We start from the raw sequence: 20065 nt of genomic DNA, 5'->3' as shown, positions 1-20065 counted from the left end.
CTTTATTTATTCTTCTATATCAATGTCATCTCCTTCGAAGTAATCCCCTCCCGATAAAATACACTTATGCCAAATTGAGCGTTTTCGGTACCAAACGAGATTTGACTTTTCGTAGGCCCAAATGGTCTTTCAAAATTGTTTTCACAGATCCTTCTGATATTCCGATCATATTAGTAAGGTCTCTAACAGTCAACCGACGATTTTCGAGCACTAATTCCTTCACTTTATTGACGTGTTGGTCATCTGTTGACGTCGATGGTCGTCCGGAGCGCTCCAAGTCATCAACACGTTCTCGACCCTCTTTGAAGTCTTTGTACCACTTATAAACATTTTTCTGCGACATGGTAGAATCACCAAAGGCCTTCCGCAACATCCTCAACGTTTCCGCAGCCGAAATTTCATTCCGCAAACAAAATTTGATGGCACTTCTTTGCTCAATTAAATCAGACATTGTAAAAATCGAAACATGCACTCTTGGTCGTTTGGTAAACACAAGCGTAAATATATTACTGATGATGACATTGACATGAAATTTATCCCAGATGTCATTCGCAGTCCTACCAACTCAAGAAAAAAAGAACTAGCCCGAAATGTTAAGCCTGCGAAGTTTAAATTGAAAATTCACCTTACTTTTTGCCCACAGTAGTATTTCTGAAATTAATTTCTGAGACATGTGGCAAAGGCCAAGTCTGAAGCCCTAATTCTATGACCACTTTCGTGGAATCAGAATAAATACAACAGTCGCCATAAACATGATTTTCATAAATATTTAGAGGTGTATAGGACATAAATATAGAACATCGGGATTGTATGAAACGTAATTCTTCAAGAAACTGTCAAAATATAAGTTTATTATGCCAAGCAATTTTCTCGTTAATATGACAATATCCTTAATAATTGTGGCGTAATCTCTATAATTTAAAAGCTGCAAATGTTCAGAGGTCACAATTTTGATATTTTTACCGAGCAAAATGTTAACAACGCAATTGTTATAAACCAATGACGACCTCGTCGTTTCTGCTTTTATTTCAACGGTTCTATCTTAATAATATCAAATTAAGATTTTGAATATAATTTTACTATTTGATAGGAATATCAAAAGTGGTCTTATTTACGTCATTGTGGCATGTAAAGTATACGTTATTATGATAGTTATCTCTTGCTTTTCGTAGCAGATGAATTCTTGCTTTAATATTCCAATTGTTAACAATTTACAAATCATTTGCCCGTTCGAACGAAAAAATTGGCTCATCGATAAGAATTAAAACATCTAGAAGAATAATGATGCAAATAAGTCGTTTATTTGTCATTGAACAGCTCCGCGATTTACATACTCGTACAGATGTGCAGCAGCGCGCAATTAATTATTCCTCCGTAGGTTTGAAATGAAAGAAAAAAGTAGAAAGAAACAAAGGCCGATAGATATGCGATCTCCCGTTCCGTCGGAGTGGCTCGGAGGAAGCGCGCGCATCGGAGAAGCCCGTGGGTAACGGTCCGGGCAGGAGGGAACGCGAAGCGAGGGAGTAGAGTGTTGTAAGGTAAGACGAGGGCGTGTAGTTGGATCGGTAGTCAGTGCCTCGGGGCGCATCGGCTGCGCGTTGCGTGGGCGTCGCGCGGAATACCTGCTGGCACGACTCGAGAGCGCGAAATTGCAGTGCCCCCCCCCCCCCCCCCATTATCTTGGCCGGCAGCTGGCGGTGACGATGACCGAGCCTGCGCGCAGCTATCCTGCCGGGTATCTGCAGCAGTCCCGCATTTGCATCGTTTCTTTGCAACATTGCCGGATCGACTTTGCGTCGAGCGAGCAACCGAAAGACTAGCAAGGGAAAGTGCGAGGAATGCAACAAGGGCGGAGAGAAAGAAGAGCCCCTTCGGCTCGGCTCAGGCTCAGCAGCAGGCCAACGCGTAATCGACTTCTGATTAATATATCTGTCGATGACACGCGATGAATATGTTCAATAAATTATTCAAATTTGTCGCCGGCGACCGGGGCGAATTGAATGAACCGACCGCCGGCCGACGTTCCTCATTGTGTATAGCCACTCGAGCGCTAAGAAATCAAGTCCGCGCGAGCTTCAATTATCGCAGATGAATTTCGATCTCTCGGTCGCGCGCTCGCTTTTTTGTCCGCGACCACTCGAGAATTCATTCGATCTCGGCGACGGATCGCGACTTGCTGCGCCTGACAAACGAATGCCACTTTCATTTGCTGCTTGTCTTTTCTCGTTAAACCGAGCCGTTGGGCCGCGCGCAGTTTTCGACTGCGAGACCGGGCACCAAGCGAGCGTAGACAAAGCAGGCCGATTTGCACATCGAGCAAGATTTTATTGATTTCCCACCACAGCCTTTTGTCTTTTTCGTTCATCTATGACTTTGGTTTACTAAAGCAATTTCAAATTCAATACACTCGATGGAAATTCAAATAAGTCCTCGCGGTTATTGGGATTTTAGCTCGAAGCTTTAGCCTGAGCCGCACTGGTGCTCGCGTGGCCAGAATTAATTAAGTTGAGTAAATAAAGAGCACAGCGACCGCGGCCTGGAAAAGAATTGGGCAAAGTCGCGCGGGCGAATATGCGTGAGCGATTGCTCGCCGGAATTGGGCGTGAAAGGCCTGTCGGAGACAATGCACGCGCGATCCGGCGGGCATGAAAATCGGCGAGTGCGACTGACTACGGGGGATAGGTAGCGGCTGGCGGAGTCGGGGGCTCATCCGACGGGATTGTCTGCGTCGGGCGGCTGGGCGAGTAGTTTGATCACGAGGCAGAGTCGCGGCATCGTGGCTTCTGACGCGATTAGTATTGTTCCGCGTCCGTTCTGCCAGACGAGGTATGGCGTGCCTTCGTCGGTTATATGCGATCGCGGGCGGCCTGCCTGTGCGGCATAATAGGCTCGTGCCATCTAGCTACACGGTGCACTGCGCGCAGCTTTTGCGCTCAAGCCTCGCCCGTGAACGCCACGCCACGCTGCTTATTTGTCGGCGCCTCGCGTTGCAAGCCGCGCAGTCGCGTCTTTACCGCGTTCTTTTTTCACTTTCGCTTCTCCGAAGCACTTGCAACTTCACAAAGTATATTAATTATAGACACTTGGCGGAGAGTGTCGTCTAATTAGCAGAGATCCTTGGATTGCCAGTGCAGCAAAGCAGCAAAGAAACTTGAGCCCCGAGAAGCTCATTAGAGAACCGATAATTATAATTAATCGATTCTCCTCCATCGAGTGGATTTTTACTGGCGACCTATCGCTACTAACTGCCGTCAATGTAGAAATAGAGGAAGCTCGCGTTGCTCGGCATTAAAACTCGTTATTCACGACTTGTCACAAGTTTCTAAAGCACGCTACTATGTAAGCAGGCTATCAACGAGCTTTTACTAATTTTCCTTCGAGCGGCAAGTTACCTCGGCAAGGCCGATCCTTTGAGTTTTTACGATGCTCAACATTTTCCGTGCGCGCGTAATAAAGAAAGCTGTTGGCCCCTTGATGCCGTTTGTGCCTCGATATTGTTTACGTCTTCGTAAAAATTAATCGAGTTGTAATTTAGAGCCGGCTTACCGACATCCAAGTTGAGCAAACGACTCACTCTGCGCCGTTGAAACTGGAATTTGTTGAAAATTCAAATGACACGGCATTTTGTTCGTTTATTGTAAAGAGCTTTGCAAATCGCCGGATCTTTTCAATATATTCCGTGGAGCTGGAGCGCTGAATTCCAAGACCAATCACCATAAAATGAGGATTCCGAACTTTATCACATTTATCTATTCTGCTCACAAATCCTTTTGAACGTTTGGCCGTGAGCAGTCAACGAAACGCTCTCGGCTCCACGAAAGTTTTCCACGTTTATAGCAGCAAGAGGCCTTACAAGGGATGAAACACAAGAGAGGAGGACGAGCGCACGCTCGAAATTTTACGACTTCTCTAGAGAGATGCGCGCAGCGCCAAGTAGTTTCATCTCTGCTCCGCTGGCGCCCTCGGCCCCCGATCTTTAACGCAGATCCCGCGCAGCAAAGTAAGCAAGGCAAATGCCACGGAAACAGAATAGAACGCGCGCGTTATTTTGATGAACCCCCTTCGGGCAGGCTTCGTTCCGCAAATTATAAATAAACTCCGAGCTGCCGGCGCGCGATCGACCTCGTAGCTCGATCATTTTCGAAAGCTCGAAAAAATACCCGGGAAAAGTGAGAGGGAGACGCAAGATCGCCCGGCGAATAGGCGAATAGGCGAACAGAGGCGCCCAGGATTGCGCGACTGCTACATTCGCCAGAATTAATTAAGCAGCTCACGCGGTTTATGACGTCTCCACTTCCCTCGTTAATTTCTCGTATAACAAATCCTCTGCCTCTGCAGATCTGCATTACGCCGCAGACAACGCGACGGGACAGAGCGCCAGCGGAATGCCGGATGGACTTTTTGCGTGTACTCGCAAGCGCGCACAATGCAAAACCGCCCGTCTTTAAAATGAGCAAGCGCCAAAACCATTTACAATTTAAATTCTACGCCGGCTCTCAATTTCTACTTCGGCTGTTTACTCTACTCCATTAAAATTCCTTTGATTTTACATTTCAAATGTCACTCGAGCCGACTTCTCAACTAATTAATCCAGTTTAGTCGAAAGCCTCGCTTAATCAAATCAGTTTTTCTTCATTTTCCAGAGCCTCCTTCGCCAACGCTATCGATAACGTAGCTTAACTTTCAACGCCCAGACACAATGACCAAACCGAATTCTTCGTTTGCTTTTATTACTCGCCAGGAAATGTCGGCCCAGTGCAATACAATATTGAGCGTAACGACTGGTAGACGAGCTGAATTAAGCAACCGAACAAATTTATTCATAAATGAGAAAGTCTTTCATCCTGTCGGGGTCCCGTTCGTTCCACCCCTATAAAGATGAAATTGCGAAGTTCGGGAAGATGCGCACGACGAGCAAGACAATCGTAATGAAATCAAAGCGGGCCAACTTCGATAAATAGTTTAAGAGCTGCGGCTGCGCGTAACTACCTACGAGACGCAAGCTCGCGCAGACTGAATAAGCCGGCTGAATAATAAACGAAGACACATACGTGGTTGAATTGTCAAGGGAAGATGAAACGCCTTGATCTCCGCACATTCGAGTCCGCCGCTTCTCTCGCGCAGTCTCGGCTTTCGGTCTCAATTCAATTTTGACCACGAGCATTCCGAGGATCCTCGCGTGAAAATTTCATAACAAAAAGGTGCAGGTTGTTTGCATACATCGATGGATTTCATTGCCCAGCTGAAAATTCACGTGGAATTCAAGTGGGAGTATAAAACAGAGATACAGGCATAATCTGCATAATCCTTTTAGAAATAATGATAACAAAGTGACTACGTGGAAAAAGAACGTAATCCGTTTACAAGTTTTTCTCCTCGGGGAATAAAATTATAATTCCAAGTTGCGAAAAGTGCATAGCTCGAGTGATAGTGAGAACTTTAAAGCTCATAAACGTGTCAACGTAAACTTTCTGTATACGAGATCACGAGGATGATGGTTGTTTAGCGGCATACACAAAGAGCCGTTGCTACATATTTAACGAGAATTAATTTGTTTGTGTTTGCGGTTAACGCAAACTGCTAACGCTAATTGCCGCGTCTATATATCCCTCGTCAAACTTTCAAAAGTTTCGCAAACTTTTTCTTACGATACAAACTTTGCTGTTTATTAATTCTCTATTTTTAATGCGTGTATTTTTCTTTCGCTGCGTTATCTTGTAACATTACGTCGCTTTTATAGCTATTCTCAACTCTACTGCGACTATTTAATCAATTTCAGTGGTAAACTCGTAATAATTGATCATTGCTGAATTAACATATTGTTGGTATTTGATTGTACGGTAAAGCCATTGTCTCAATACTCGTTTGTCTATTTTATTGTCGTTCGTCAAACAGACAAGATTACAATCATATGGTAGTTTCTTTAAAAAGTTGCTTCTTTGATATCCGTGGAGAAAAAGAATAACAGCGTAATTTAGTCTCATTAGGAAGAAACGACGGAAACAAAACGGTCGTCGGTCGTACGGCAGTAATTTACAGCGTCAGCTCCGCAAACAATGCAGGAAACGTGTCCCTCGTCGATTCTTCCTCTCTCACTTCCTGCTGTTTCGTCTCGCCAAATCGTCCATCAATCTGACTCTGCCTTTTTTATGTCTCTCTCTCTCTCTCTCTCTCTCTCTCCATCTCACTCTCTTTCTGTCTCTCTTCTCGTCATCCAGATAAAATTCATTCGTGCACGGGTACACCACGCACATGCAGCCCCCTTAACGAGACAAATGCCGACGTAGACGGAGGGGTTGAAATCCTCATTCCTCCCCCTTGCCACCCCCGTTGCCCGTGCCCACGCGCACACAAACGTATTTGTACCCGGTTTTTCGATTCCACATGTTTTCGTTACTCCTCCCCTTCCTCCACGTGCATTTGCAAGGGTACACTATGGATTAGTGCCGCTACGTGCCGAAACTCATACGTGACCAATAAATGTACGAATTCGCATTCGAATAAAAAGAAGTGCTATCGAGAATAGATAAATCTTTGAGAACTAGGCACGTAAATAAAAAATCCATTAGACAAAAACAAATTGTCTTCCAAGCGGTTTGATTGCCGTGCAAACGCCTTTGAACGCTCAGCGATAGTAAAGAAGACGTTGACGTTTAATTCAGCAGCATTTTAGCCGAGCTCGTCCAGGAAATAACAAACAACGGTCGTGAAAACTCGTCCCCTCCGCAGCAATTAAAACAGCGAAGAGCGCGGAGATGAATATGAAGCAAGTAAGGAAGACAATAAAAGCGAGGAGCACAAAACGAAACACTGCATATAAGTTGGAAAGCTAGACAAACACCTATCGTAGAAGGGAGAGGGCTGAAAGAGGGTAGGGCCGAGTGTAAGCGGTCTGGACCCTATCCCTTATTTATGGCCGCGCTACGTATCCCAAATGTGCTTGCGAGCTTGCAGCCAAGCACCGCCGCGCGCTAAAGCTTCCCCCTCGTACCTCCGCACTCGGAGCTCACCACCGTGGCGAAACAAAAGGACATCGTATCAGCAGTTGTTATTCGCGCACGCACAGAGAAAGCGGGGCAGGGAGCTTAAGATAAGCGGCAAGCTTGCGCTCGCTTTCTAGACCCAAACGTTTCTATTTTATGAGATACTTCTTTCCAGTCATTTGTTATTGACTAATATTAATAATCCCGACGTTTACTGCTGGATTCGATCAACTTTCATTCTGAAATATTACTGCCTTCTTTTTTTTCTCATATCGCAAATTCTCTTTCAACGTAAAATCCGTACGTTTTTTGTTTGTTGTTTGGAAACGACGTTTCCAATTGTTGAAAAGAATTGTAAAATCCTCATATAAGCAAATTTCTGTCGCTTATTATTCTATTGTTTACTTATCCAGTCAGCTATTCTTTCACTGAAATTACACGTCCATTCGTTCGCCTAACTGAATATCATTTCGTACGAAATTGCAATATACCTTATTCATAAAGTTGAATGTACAATAAAAATATTGTAACGTTGTTTAACGTTCTACTTATTTTTGCTATTTCTGCGGAAATTTTCTTGCCTGATCATATTAAGACCTCTACTACTCACACTTAGCGGCGAGGTTGCGAGCCAACAAACACCGAGTCCCCTAAGCACGTAATAAAACATATAACGCGTCATTTCTGAGTATATCGTAACGTTCGGGCGTTTACAGCTGAAAAGACAGTAAGCCAAAACGAGCATTAGACCGTACAATAAGTAATGACTCGTGCTTACGAGCACACGCTATGCTTCTTTGATCGTGTACGCAACTATTGACTATGGTGATAATCCTCGATCTCCGCGTATTTTGTTCTGACTCCCTTCCAAAATTCAAGAGCTCACTGATTCGGCCAATGGTGGACCTTTATAAATTGCTATTAATCAAAAAATGTTTAGCAGTCGTCGACGAGTAACTCCCGAGAACTTTGGTACAATGTGTACTTCAGTTAGAGTGATAGTCTTTAATAAAAACAAAAGCGCTTGAACGATGAAGTATTCGGCAATCAGCGAACGATATTGTAAAGCGCCATACAAAGAATAATTGTAACGTGGAGCAAAGGGGATCGAAGCTTTGGGATAACCGAGAGAGCGAGGGTGGGAGAAACGGAATTCGCCGTTATCGAAGCTTTTCGTAAAGGAACTCTCAGCTGAGGCGAAAAGAAAACACGTACGTGGAGACTCGATCTTGTTACGCGCGTAGCTCGGCATCGTCGACAACTCGACGACGACGACGACGACGACGACGACAACGACAATGCTATCCTATGCGAAATCCCGTTCGCACAGGAATTCCCTGCACCTGACACATCCTTTGTACCAAAATCGTCTTATTTCATGGACCGCTGCTCCCGCATCCTACTTCCACAGAAAGCACCTACAAATATAAAGGATCTCACTCATAGTTGGTCGAGCCCTTTATAACTTCGTCCCTCTCTCTCTATGCGCACAAGATAGCTGCAAGAGTATCAGTAACGCTGATCCAATTCGCACTTTCACTCATCGCAATCAACGATCAACCCACGGTTTAAATTCCAATATTCGTAATGAGAAAAAAAAGCAATGGTTTGGTTGTGCGGGTGGACTTTTACGCGCATCGTCCGGGCGAGCACGCGAGGGCTAAGGCCATTAAACGAGCAATCTAATTCTTTGTAGATGTGCGCTCTCTCGATCGATCTGGTTGGCGGGCGCGGGAGGAAGAGAGAAAGGAAATTAGACAGGCGCGCTTATACGGCGGCAGCGGCAGCGAGCGCGTGCGTCACGTTGACGAGGCTTTAACGAGGCCGTACGGCCGCATGACGGATCGCCGGGGATCTTCATCGATCTTTGTTCGACCATAATCACGTGCTCCGCGCCACGCCACCATCGCCATATCGCCATCGGGAACTGGGAGCGAGGCCGGCCGCGCCAACTATGCCACCTGCGTCCTAGCGGAACCCAACGTTTCTTTGCCCGTCCCTTCTTGCCCATTTCACCTTTCGACCAATTTCCATCGCTTCGTCTCTCGCTCTGCGCGCCGGTCGATTCGCCATCATGCCATCCCACGGGGCATCGCGCGCACGGAAATTAAAGCTCCGTCTCTTTTTTTCGTGAAAAAAAATAAAAAGCTTTGTTGTGAACAGCTTGCCCCCCCCCCTTCAATTAGCTCTCATATTCTTTATTTCTTTTTCTCGAAGCTCGAGGTGATTCGTTTTCAATTTCCGGAGCTTTCCGTTTGCACTCGACTCAACGATATTATTCCCACTTGATTAATTTTTGGTGCAAGATTGCTTAACACCTTTATAAACACAATAAGAATTTATTTTTACACAAAATCGAAAATTGCTCAAGACTTCTAAAAGGCTTTCAGGATTTCGTATGTCAAAAGTTGAAAAGGAGGTCGTTGCCACCATTTTGCCCGAATGAAAAAATTGATATTCCGTGTTTCGCAATGGGACTACATCACTTGTACCTCCGTGTTCACGAGCCGAATCTGATTTATATGACTTTTGAATAGCCTCGAAAGTGCCTTGCAGGAAATACATTAATGCCAGCCGAAACTTTATCCGTCACGAAAGCAGAGAATTAAAACACAACACAAGAGAATTTCTCCATTTAGCATGAATTTAAAGGTATTATTGTGCTTCTTGCGATATTTGTCAGCTAAAAATAATCTGATATATGTAGATGCCTGAAAATTATACTTGAGACGATAATTAACAGAAGGGCGTGCGAGAAATAAAACGGACCTTTGCCCCCTTCTCCCTAAAAAAAGGTCTGGTTCAATGAGCGACGAGTTTCAAGTTTGTAACTTTGCTGCGCAGGGATTTGACACAAATACGTTTGCATATAGCGTCACATATAAATCGGAGTCAAATTCTAAACATATTTATGCCCTACGTCGGTGTTACTTTAGCACGACCTCCCTTTTCCCTCAACATACCAGCTTACTGCTACCATTCCACTGCCATTGGCTCGTTTGGCAGAGAAAGAGAGAGAGAGAGAGAGAGAGAGAGAGAGAGAGACAGACAGAGAGAGACAGAGAGAGCGCACGAGGCCCTCCTCCCTAATTCGAGCCACTGCGGTTGCAAAATTTACGACGTCGCTCGGTAGAATGAGAATGAGAATGAGCTAAAGCAGCTTTTTCACCATTCTTTACCGTTAATTTCTGCAAAATACCTGGAGAGGGTGGAACGTTGGCAAGGAGTATTAATTTTTGTTTATTCCTGTTATCTACAATGCGTGAGGAAAAAAAGCGAAATCTTCCATCTAAATATCCCGTGTACCATCAAGGTAATACACACGTCGGTAGTTGAGCGCGAGAAATGAAGTTTATGTTTATAACGCCTGGAAATACCTGCCATATAGCAAAACATTTTAGAAGGTACTTTATAGTTTCTAGTAAATTCCAATATATCGTAATTACTTGCTCGGAGTCTCTGGAAAATCTGCAAGCCGCACGTTGGTACGAACTAAAGCTATGAATTAAAGCGAGAACGATAAATTCGGCGAAGAGAGCAGGACAATTTGGTAAGTTTTCGCAGCTGGCAGGTTCGGTATTAAAGCTCTCAAGTTTATCGAGTGCAATAGATGCGCGCGAGCTCGCAGCGCTAAGAGACTTTGGAATAGAAGTAGCTCGCCGAGAGAGCGCGAGAGACGTCGAAAGGGTTTGGAGTGCGGGGTACGTAAGAGCAACGCGAGCAATAGATCCGATTAATTAATTGATTGCGTCGGAGAAGCGAGCGAGCACGCGCAATCGAATTACGCTCGCTCGCAGCTAAGAGCGAACTGGCGCAATTTATGGCTTACTGATTGCCCTTGCTGCGGTCAAGTTGGCCGCGATGCGATCCATCTTGCGAGCTCCCCAGATCTGGCGTTCTTGCTTGCTCTTGCCTCATCGGCAGACCGGCGGGCACGTAGAAAAACCAAGCTGTACACGACTGGCCTTCTCGGAGCGCGCTGTTTTTGCGCTTGCAAGCGCCCAGAGAAAATACCTGCGGGCGTTTTAGCTTGTCTACTCGAGTCCGCGTCGGCATCGGTCAAACGTCGAATTGTTAATCGCGTCGAGGCTCGCGACGAGCCTGTCCGTTGATTGATTTTGCGCCGCGAGACAGAGAGATGCCAATTGCAATTTGAGCGCACCCTTACAACGCTGTCGGGTTATAGCGGTGGCTCAATTAGTAATCCTTATTAGAGAATCTCCATGCGGAAGCACTTGGGAGCGAGCCAAGTAGTTTCGCGTTTGCGTTGCTTGCTCGTGTACCCGTATCAACCGCTCGTAGCCGTTCCTCCTCCATTACGTAAGGCCACACCTTGACCAAGTGTCGCGGCATAATTAGCGCAAGCTCTCGCAAGATCAAGCCATTGGATGTAAATTTGGCAGCTCCCTCCCGAACCGTTTCGAGAAAAGGAAAAAGAAGCACGAGGCGAATCAACGTGTCGGTTTTGTTGATGCTTGGGGGAGAGCGCGTGCCTTTAGATTATATGGGGGTTGTTTTTGGTAATTGGCCGGATCGTGCCGAGCATGACACCGCGCCGCGGCGACGCGCTGCCGCCTACGTCACGTCCGCTTCGTCGGAATTACGGACCACAGAGCCACGCATAAATTCATTCATTTGAATTACAGGATAAAAGACGGCTCGTGCGTGAATGGAAAAAATTGTCGAAGGCTCGTTAGGTGTTGCTGTTGCTTCGCGCGATTCCCTCGTCCGTCCAGATAACAAAGCTGCTGCCCGCGCTGCCTTGCTATTTCCCGCGCTTAATTCAATATTCGAATCGCGATTGAAAGAGCCGCGCACAAAGTTCATTTGTAATCAAATGAACGTTACTTTTTTCCATCGGTACCGGTTGATGAATTGCTTGACAATCCTCGTATCGTTCGGTATCCAAATGTAACAACTCATTGGGACTTGCGCTCGAGCTCACTGCACATTGAATTTCCCTTATTTCCTTTGAGGTTTCGAGGCCGCTGGCAATAAATCAAATTCGCATAATTGATATTCAGCCCGATGTGTCGCCAATTCATCAAAACTAGGAGGAAGAAGATTAACGTGACAAAAGAATCGGCAGAGTTTTGCTGTTTAATAAGACTTGAACGTACGCGCGGAGACGGAAAGCCGTTGGTATCAAGCGTGGCGCGGGCATTTGGTCGAACGAATAAAACTTGGGGGAAATTAAAGTGCCAGGCAAAGGTAATATAATTCTCGCCAAACACTGTACGCTTGTCTCGGCACAGCCCCCCAGGCGCATAACTCGTTATGCTCCGAAGTTTGAGAGTCGCGAGCATGGTATATATCAGTTGCACCGCTGCCGAGACTCCAGGGAGGAGGCCGCAGACTACGTACCGAAGCTGGCGGAAGAAACAACGCGAAACATAACAGCAGCAGCAGCAGCAGCAGCAACAGCAGCCAGCGACTTGCAACTACAACACAGCGCTGCCGGATCTTGGCATACTACGTGCTGAAGCTGCTTTATAGAATTACACGCATTTGCGAGTATTATTACGTTACGAGCCTGCTGCTCGCTTATTACGTCAATCCCACGCAGCGCGCTATGCAAATCATAATGAATACTCGATGCGATTATACTCTATCAAAGCCAGGTAGTAGCGCTTTCTGTAAGAGTCATTGCGTTAGAGCAGCTCAACGTCTCGATCGCATTCACATTTACTTTTCAAACAAATTCACTATCTCGACTGTTGAAATAATCAAACTGGCGTTGTTATTGCGTTTCCTTCTTGCACGAGTAGCATAACGCGATGTAGCTCGGAGAGATTTGATTTGCTCGACTGTTTTTCCATCGAAATAGCAATGCCGCGGGGAAAGTGAAGCTCTCGATGGCGAGTCAGAGGGCACGAGGCAGAGAGGGAAGTAGGTAAAATATGATGGTCGCATGATTGGAAGCATTGTATTTTACTGCGGGACTGCGCGTCTATTGATGGATAGTCAAGCTGTCGAACCTGCTGAACAAATAAAAGCTCGTGCAACGAGGATACGGATATGGGTGCTGATATCGATTAACCGTACCTCAATTCTTATTCGATTGTAATAATCACAGAAATTTAAACTGTGCACACAGTTAAATAATAATTACTCGTTGTTTCTTCTAAAAGCGTCTTGCTTTTGTTTTCGACGGAAGCTCGTGTGATATACATTTCAAAAAAGATATCGTCAGTTACGTAATGTCAGTTATGTAATTTTTTAAGAGAAGAGAGAGGAAAGTTTTTTTCATATCTCATACGAGAATAATTGTAGCTTTTGGATTTCATATTTCGACTGTTATAACTGATCAATTTTACTTTTCAGTGAACTTTTCAATAATAGCACGAATCCTACCAGCAGAGAATATTTTTTTTTATTCTCGGAAATATCTTCTGATTTTCCGTAGCTTCAACAAAAATTTGACGCGAAAAGAAATGATTGAACACAGCCAACTGTTAAAAGTAATATGACGGCTATTCAGAAAATCAGAGAAAATTCATGAAACTAGTAGAGATGTTTTTTATCAGTTACTTTGCCATGAGTTTCGCGCAAAATGAACAGCGAGATATTAAAAGAATGATGAAGCGACCAATATCGCCGAAATTTGACAGTGCAGGATTTATAAGACGGAAAAATTGCAGTGGAATAAGTAGACAGGACAGCTAGACGTATAGCGAGCGAGGAAGCAGGCCCTGCAGAGCGGCGAGTCGCAGATAGAGAGAAAGGGAGCGAGCAGTGGAAAAAAGTTGTGTATGCTCCTTTGCACGGTCCGCAGTTCCTCTGCGCGTCTTCTTTTCTTTCGCGGAATAGCTTTGTTATCTGCTTTCCTCTAGGCGCTCGGCGGCGGCGGCGGCGGCGGCGGCGGCGGCGGCAGCAATGGCGCAACGGGAAGCCGCAATCCGTTCCTATCAATCTGGCGAGCGAGCGAGAGACGGCCTGGGAACACGACAAATAGATTGGACACACGAGCTTGGAGCAAAAGAACAAAGTGTGTGTGTGTACGTGTGTGTAGTGGGAGCGGATCCGCCCATGGCTTCGCTCCTCTATTTTGCTTTCGCTTATCAGGAGCGCGTAATCCGCCAAATAAATCCTATGTGCGCGCTGCGGACACTGCACTGCGGATTCCTCTCTCTCTCTCTCTCTCTTTCTCGCTTTGCCGTCCGGTCAAACGCCAGCTGCCAAACTATGCCGTATTAGACTTGATATGTGGCTGCGCCTCCGCCGGAAAAGCCTTTCGCATATATATTGGCTCTGGCACGGGCGGATTTCTCACTCGATGAATTCGCATGGCGATACCCGCTTGCTCGCAACTATGAAAAAGTTGAGCGACAGTCAGCCGACGAGGACCGCCGCGTAGAGCTCGCGAGTGCAAAAGTGCGCTGTCTCGTTTCGTCAACGGACTCTCCGATCGAGCTTCGATGCACGCGTCGCTTCTCGAGGGCACCAGGGGCCAACGCGACGGCCGTTAGCCCGCGGCTTTTGCACACGACTGTCGCCGACTGCGTTGCAATTTCTCAAGTCTTTCGACGCTACCAGCTAGATACCTTGAAAACTCGAGCCTTTGTAACTGAGATAATAGTGGAGAAAGAAAGAACGAAGGGGGCAGGATTGAAAATACGAGAAACTCGAGGCCGACGCGTGGAATTCCGACTCGACGAAGCATATTAGCCAACGATTGTAAGTTAAAGATTGGCGACATTGCGACAGACGTACGCAGGTGGAGAGGTAACAGAATCCGAGCGGCTTTGGTGGCCGTCGGCGGCAATCGCGAGGCGAGAGAAAAAAGTGAAACGAAAGAGGGAAAGGGCAAATGGCTCAGCGCAGCTGCTGCAACGCGCTGCGCCTGTGCATACCTCGCCTTCGTCTGGCTCGGGTAACCCTAGCGTGGAGTCAAGGAGCCGTTTGAGTGGGGCAACTCGATACCAATCGATTTGTACTTTACTCTTATACTTGTAGCCTCGTTCATTTTTTTCCTCCCGAGCTTAATGTTTTCCGGAGCCGCGCATTTCGCGTTCAGTCGACGCGTTGCTCCTCCAATTTCAAACTCGATCGAATGCCAGCGTCCGATTTAGATGTACTGCATACAGCGCGAGAGATTTCGAATTAACTTGCGCCATAGCGGCGTTCGTTTAGCGTGCAGGGTGCTCGAAGTCGCGAGAGGGAAAAAAAAGATACGGCGGCGCGCTTGGGGTGAGGCACACGTCATTTAAGGACAGAACTCAACGAACTTTTTCTCGCTCTACGCGGCCCGAGTGCAGCCGTGAAATTTCAATTTGAGCCCAAAGCAGCGCGGATATAACTGAAAACTGGAGTCTGCTGGCAGAGCAGACGCTTAATCTTGAAAGTATTTGGCACATATCCCAGTAGAGTAAGGACGCTATAATCATGGCGAATCCTCCTTACTTCTAGTCGCTGGCGGAGCGAGACGGATCACTTACTCGGCGTTAGCCTCCACCTACTTATGCGCCAGGTAGACGAAGAAGCTTCTAGGGTTGTAAAGGTGAAATATCATCGGTGACTGGCCAAGCCGGCCAACTATTTTTACGCTCGACACATCGCGACAGCCTCTCGTGAGTGAGCCATTCTCTTTCTCTCTCTCTCTCTCTCTCTCGCAGCTATTCAAACGAGCCTGTATAATAAAACGATCTCGGCCAAAGGAAGGCTTCCGCGTTCGCTCGCCGAAATGCACACTAAATCAATCTACTCCCTCAGGTACCACCCCAACAGTTCTCTCTCCCTCTTCGCCACTCTCTCCTTTCCACTTGGCCACCCTTCCTCGAAATGAGTAGCTTGTTCCTTTTTCGGCGCTGCTTTTTATGCCTCTGCCTTCTCGACCTTATTACATTCTGGAATGACTTTCGCCCGGAGAAATTTTATTGAAAGTATTATTGCGTCGCCTAGCTCGCACACGGAAAATATGGATTGTCTTAAATGTAATTTTGAGGGAAAAAATCATGTCGCATCGAATTGGTGTTTTCTATCCAGACAATTCTGAGAGTACTTTTCTCGCAAGAGGCAGACGGCCGAAGACGCTCCGGCGCAAGAGAGAAAACTACGGCGCGGCTATTATTTGGAGAGAGAGATAAATAGAAGCTCGGCGCGCCAATTACTTAGGCACGCGCCAGTGTTTACCATAAAGTTAATAAGCCATTGAAAGTGCAAGCATCCCATCAGCATTTCAAATTAAACGCCGTAATTTCCCTTTTCATCCGCTACTGGCGCGCGCGGCGATACACACAGCCAGCGAGCAGCCCATCCATTGTCTGCTCACAGCCTTCTTCGAGAAGAATGGCTCCATACCCCCCCCCCCCCCCCCCCCTGATAGATTTCGTATTTAAGGAAAAATAAATCTCTAACCCAAGTTTGCTCCGCTCCTCCTCCTTCTGACAATGAGCAACAGACGCCGTGGACGACGAGTTCGTTTTCCCAGACCGAATTCAACTTTTACGAATGGCCCTGCAGGCAAAGGCCGCACGGCACTCATATTGATTTTCCATCGCCGGCAACAAAAAAAAAAAAAGAAGAAGTCGTTCCCCCAGCGCGAAAGTTATGCGCGAGCTCGCGCGCTCACCTTTAAAATGCTTCGATTTTTTCTAATGGCCCGACTTCGGCTCGGCATGCAGAAAGCGTCTCCGATCCGTGAACTGTGCGGGGAGATCGGCTTTTGACTTCGCCAACTTTGCCGCGGCTTTTCATGTCTTTTTTTTTTTCGTTCCTTCTGTGCTCCCCTTGAAACCACGTTTCAAACTTTCTTATCCCCTGAGTGAGAGTTGGAATTAATGATAAACGGGAAGTATTGAAAGTGAGCATCTGATCCTCTGAAGATTCAATTTTAAAATAACATCAATTCTTCCTGTTGTTATTGTCCCGAGAGAGTTTTTAATAGGAAATAAAATATAATTCAGAAAGATTCGATGTCGACGTTGCGTTGGATATAGAAGTACTATTGTAAAAGCCAGCCGAGCCGTGAAGTTATGTCACTTTTATGGTAAGAGTATACTCTATTGCAGAGCTATTCAACAGTGAAAAAATATCGAAAGTATGAATTTGATAGCTCGATGCCTTCTACTGTTCTCAATAACGACAGACACATGCAACAAGCTGGAGGAAAGAGTAATCCATTTTAGTTGTATACGAATGTGAAGATTACTTGGTGTCTTTATCAAATGTCCTAGTGTTCTATCTCTTCGTATCCTGGAATAGCATATCCATAAGGCGTGGCTAGTCGTTATAAAAGAGTTCACAAGTCTCGGCACAGAGTCAGCCATATTCGAGCAATCGCAGTTGTTTAACGTACAAAGATGATTTACAAAGTTGGTGCCACTCTTCGTAAAGTTTTGTTGAAGCTTTTTTTCTCTATTCACATGATAGATAATTATCTAAAAGAGCATTAAAATTAATCAAAGTGCTATAGTGCGAATAATATCAATTTTAGTGATAATTTTTATTTTTCATACTTCTCAATAAGACTATGAAAATAGAACGACACGATAACTTTTGTTTGTAATGTTATATCCAAAAAATGAATGAGGAAAACTTAAATAAATTGAAGTAATTGCAAGTGATTTTTAATTTATTAAAATACTCAAACTGTTAACTTTTCAGTGTATAATTCTCAGCGGAATTGTGGCCGTAACCAGTACGGCTTTCATCGATTCACATGCTCACGGGACTACTCTTGCAGTCGCGCACCCAACGGCAGCTGTCGTTAACAGTGATAACCCAGGCTCCCCGCCAAACTACAGCTTTAGCTACAGTGTCTCTGATGGACTTACCGGTACGTCTGACCAAATCTTTACTTATCTACTTAAGTCCTACGATCTATTTGATCTTTAAATTTGTAATATAGTTTGAAAATAAAAATCTATAATTATGACAATCAAACGAGAAAAGCAGTTATCGGGTTCATGTTATAGGCGACAACAAAGCACAATACGAAACGCGTCAAGGTGATGTGGTCCAGGGAAGTTACAGTCTAATCGAGCCCGATGGTACTCGACGTACTGTTTCCTATGCGGCTGATCCTTTAAATGGATTCAATGCCTACGTACAAAAAGATCCACGTGTCAGCGTTAACACTGCCATTTCAGCTTCACCAAGTTTGACTCGCATTTTGCGACCTAATCCGATCGGTCACGTTGGACAAATTGTCAGTGAGGCCGAACAACTTGATAATATCAATCAAATCAATCAACTTGGCCAGCTTAGCCAGATTGGTCAGACTGATCAAACTGGGCAGATTGGAAAAATTGAGCAGATCAATCAGGTCAGCCAACTTGGTCAAATTGGACAACTCAATCAAGCCGATCATATTAATCAAATCACTCAGCTCGGACAAATAAACCAGCTTGGACAGATTAGTAAAATTGGACGGGTCGACCAACTTGGACAGGTTAACGAACTCAGTCATATCAATCAACTTGGACAGATTGGTCAACTAAATCAAATTGGTCAGATTAACCGAATCAATGGCCACATCGTGAGACCAACTTTGATCTCACCACCTATATCTGGACGCCATACTATTGGTGTTTTAGTGAGGCCAGATATTCGCGATGATATTCTTGGAGTGAGTATTGTAAGAAACTAATAATTTACAGAATAGTTTTTATCCTCAGAAAATTATTTGCTTACAATTAGCTTATACATGTAAACACTGAACTGACATACTAACTTTTGTGATAATTTTTACAATTCTGTTAACAACTTATAACTATACCATGATACTATTTCAGCGTCGCCAATCACTGATTCAAGGCAATCAATTGTACCACGAGTCGGCAGTAATCTCAGCACCTTCCGTAACCTCGGCTAACGTTGTTTCGACTCATCGCCAAGGACGACTTGTGGATTTTCAACTCGATAACATTAATAACATTCCTTCCTCTTTGGGTTATGGAGTCCGCCATGGAAATTCCATTATAAATCAACAGCAGGTTATTGCAAATGCTGCGGGTTACAGTACTAACGACGAATACCTTTCTTAAACACCTATTCGAGTTTTCGTATTGAACAGATTACCAGAAACTAATAGAATGTTTCCAACGGGATATCCGGAGAAAATATACGTAGCTTAAACATCGTGATAACTATTGAAACATAGGAAATGGTCAGATAACCATTGCAATTATATAATATTACCGAACAAACCGCACCATATATCTGCACGTTGGTCATCAATTGATCTTCAGTATTAAACAGTTATTTCATTTGAAATCAAATTTGAAATAGCTAAAATTCCATTTGATTTTCCGTTAAAAAAGATCGTTTTCGTTTCATTTGCTCGTTGAGAGCAATTCTCCATCAAATATTTACAAAACTCAGCACGGTACAATTTTTCAGCATTGAAAAAAAAAAGAGATCAATGAATTAAATAATTGCACTCTAACTAATGCACCTGGAAATATCCACATATCGTACTATAATCCAGCCGCCATGTAGTAATAATAACTTTTACATGGTGTATTTTGCAACATTTTACTACTCGGTTCTATACAATAATACAATTTCGATAAACAAAAACAAATCCACAGATACGAAAGTTTCAAATTGAGAATCGCTTCTCGATTTCGAAGCAAATAAAACCTCTTATTGATAATGAACTTATTTATACACTGTCATCAATATCATAATTGTTGGAACATTTATATATGGATTTTCTGTGAAATTCCCGTATAAATTAAACAGTCATACATATTTACGAATTATATTCCAAATTCCGTATTTTTATAATTATAAATATTACTATATAAGTTATGTTAATAAAATATCAATATCTTCAAAATTTTATGTTATTTTATTATTTCACTTAACCTGTATCTATAAATACGATATATTCAATGTCGATAAGTAATATCGATTATGTATACAAACTTATTATAATATATAGATTATGTATCATATGTATATGTATCATTATATATATGTTCGTCTATGTTTAAACCGTGAACAGTCATATTAACATTACACATATATAATTTCTTGACAACAGTTATTTTTGTAACAGTTCCATTTAATACAAACAACCAAGAGTCTATGTGCTAAAAATTATATAAATATAATTAAGAAAGATCATTAGATCA

General features: G+C 44.4%; 1 protein-coding gene across 1 annotated transcript; it reads left to right on the top strand.

The window, feature by feature from the left end:
- Nucleotides 1–17238: 17238 nt before the first annotated feature.
- LOC131665155 (uncharacterized) lies at nucleotides 17239–19760 on the top strand. The gene is made up of 4 exons (XM_058936842.1): nucleotides 17239–17296; nucleotides 17589–17760; nucleotides 17900–18552; nucleotides 18719–19760. Exons 1-4 carry the CDS (start codon nucleotides 17285–17287, stop codon nucleotides 18968–18970), a joined length of 1089 nt encoding a protein of 362 aa, XP_058792825.1. The 5' UTR covers nucleotides 17239–17284; the 3' UTR covers nucleotides 18971–19760.
- The last annotated feature ends 305 nt before the right edge of the window (nucleotides 19761–20065 follow it).

The sequence above is a fragment of the Phymastichus coffea genome, unplaced genomic scaffold (assembly GCF_024137745.1).
Source record: "Phymastichus coffea isolate CEN01 unplaced genomic scaffold, Cenicafe_Pcof_1.1 PCOF00003, whole genome shotgun sequence".
NCBI classification, from domain to species: Eukaryota; Metazoa; Arthropoda; class Insecta; order Hymenoptera; family Eulophidae; genus Phymastichus; species Phymastichus coffea.
This window is presented reverse-complemented; position numbering and strand designations above follow the sequence as displayed.

Excerpts from the sequence above, each read along its gene's own strand:
- LOC131665155 (XM_058936842.1), top strand. Across the intron at positions 17,761-17,899 it reads TGTCTCTGATGGACTTACCG|GCGACAACAAAGCACAATAC; the intron begins GTACGTCTGACC and ends TTCATGTTATAG. Across the intron at positions 18,553-18,718 it reads TTCGCGATGATATTCTTGGA|CGTCGCCAATCACTGATTCA; the intron begins GTGAGTATTGTA and ends ATACTATTTCAG.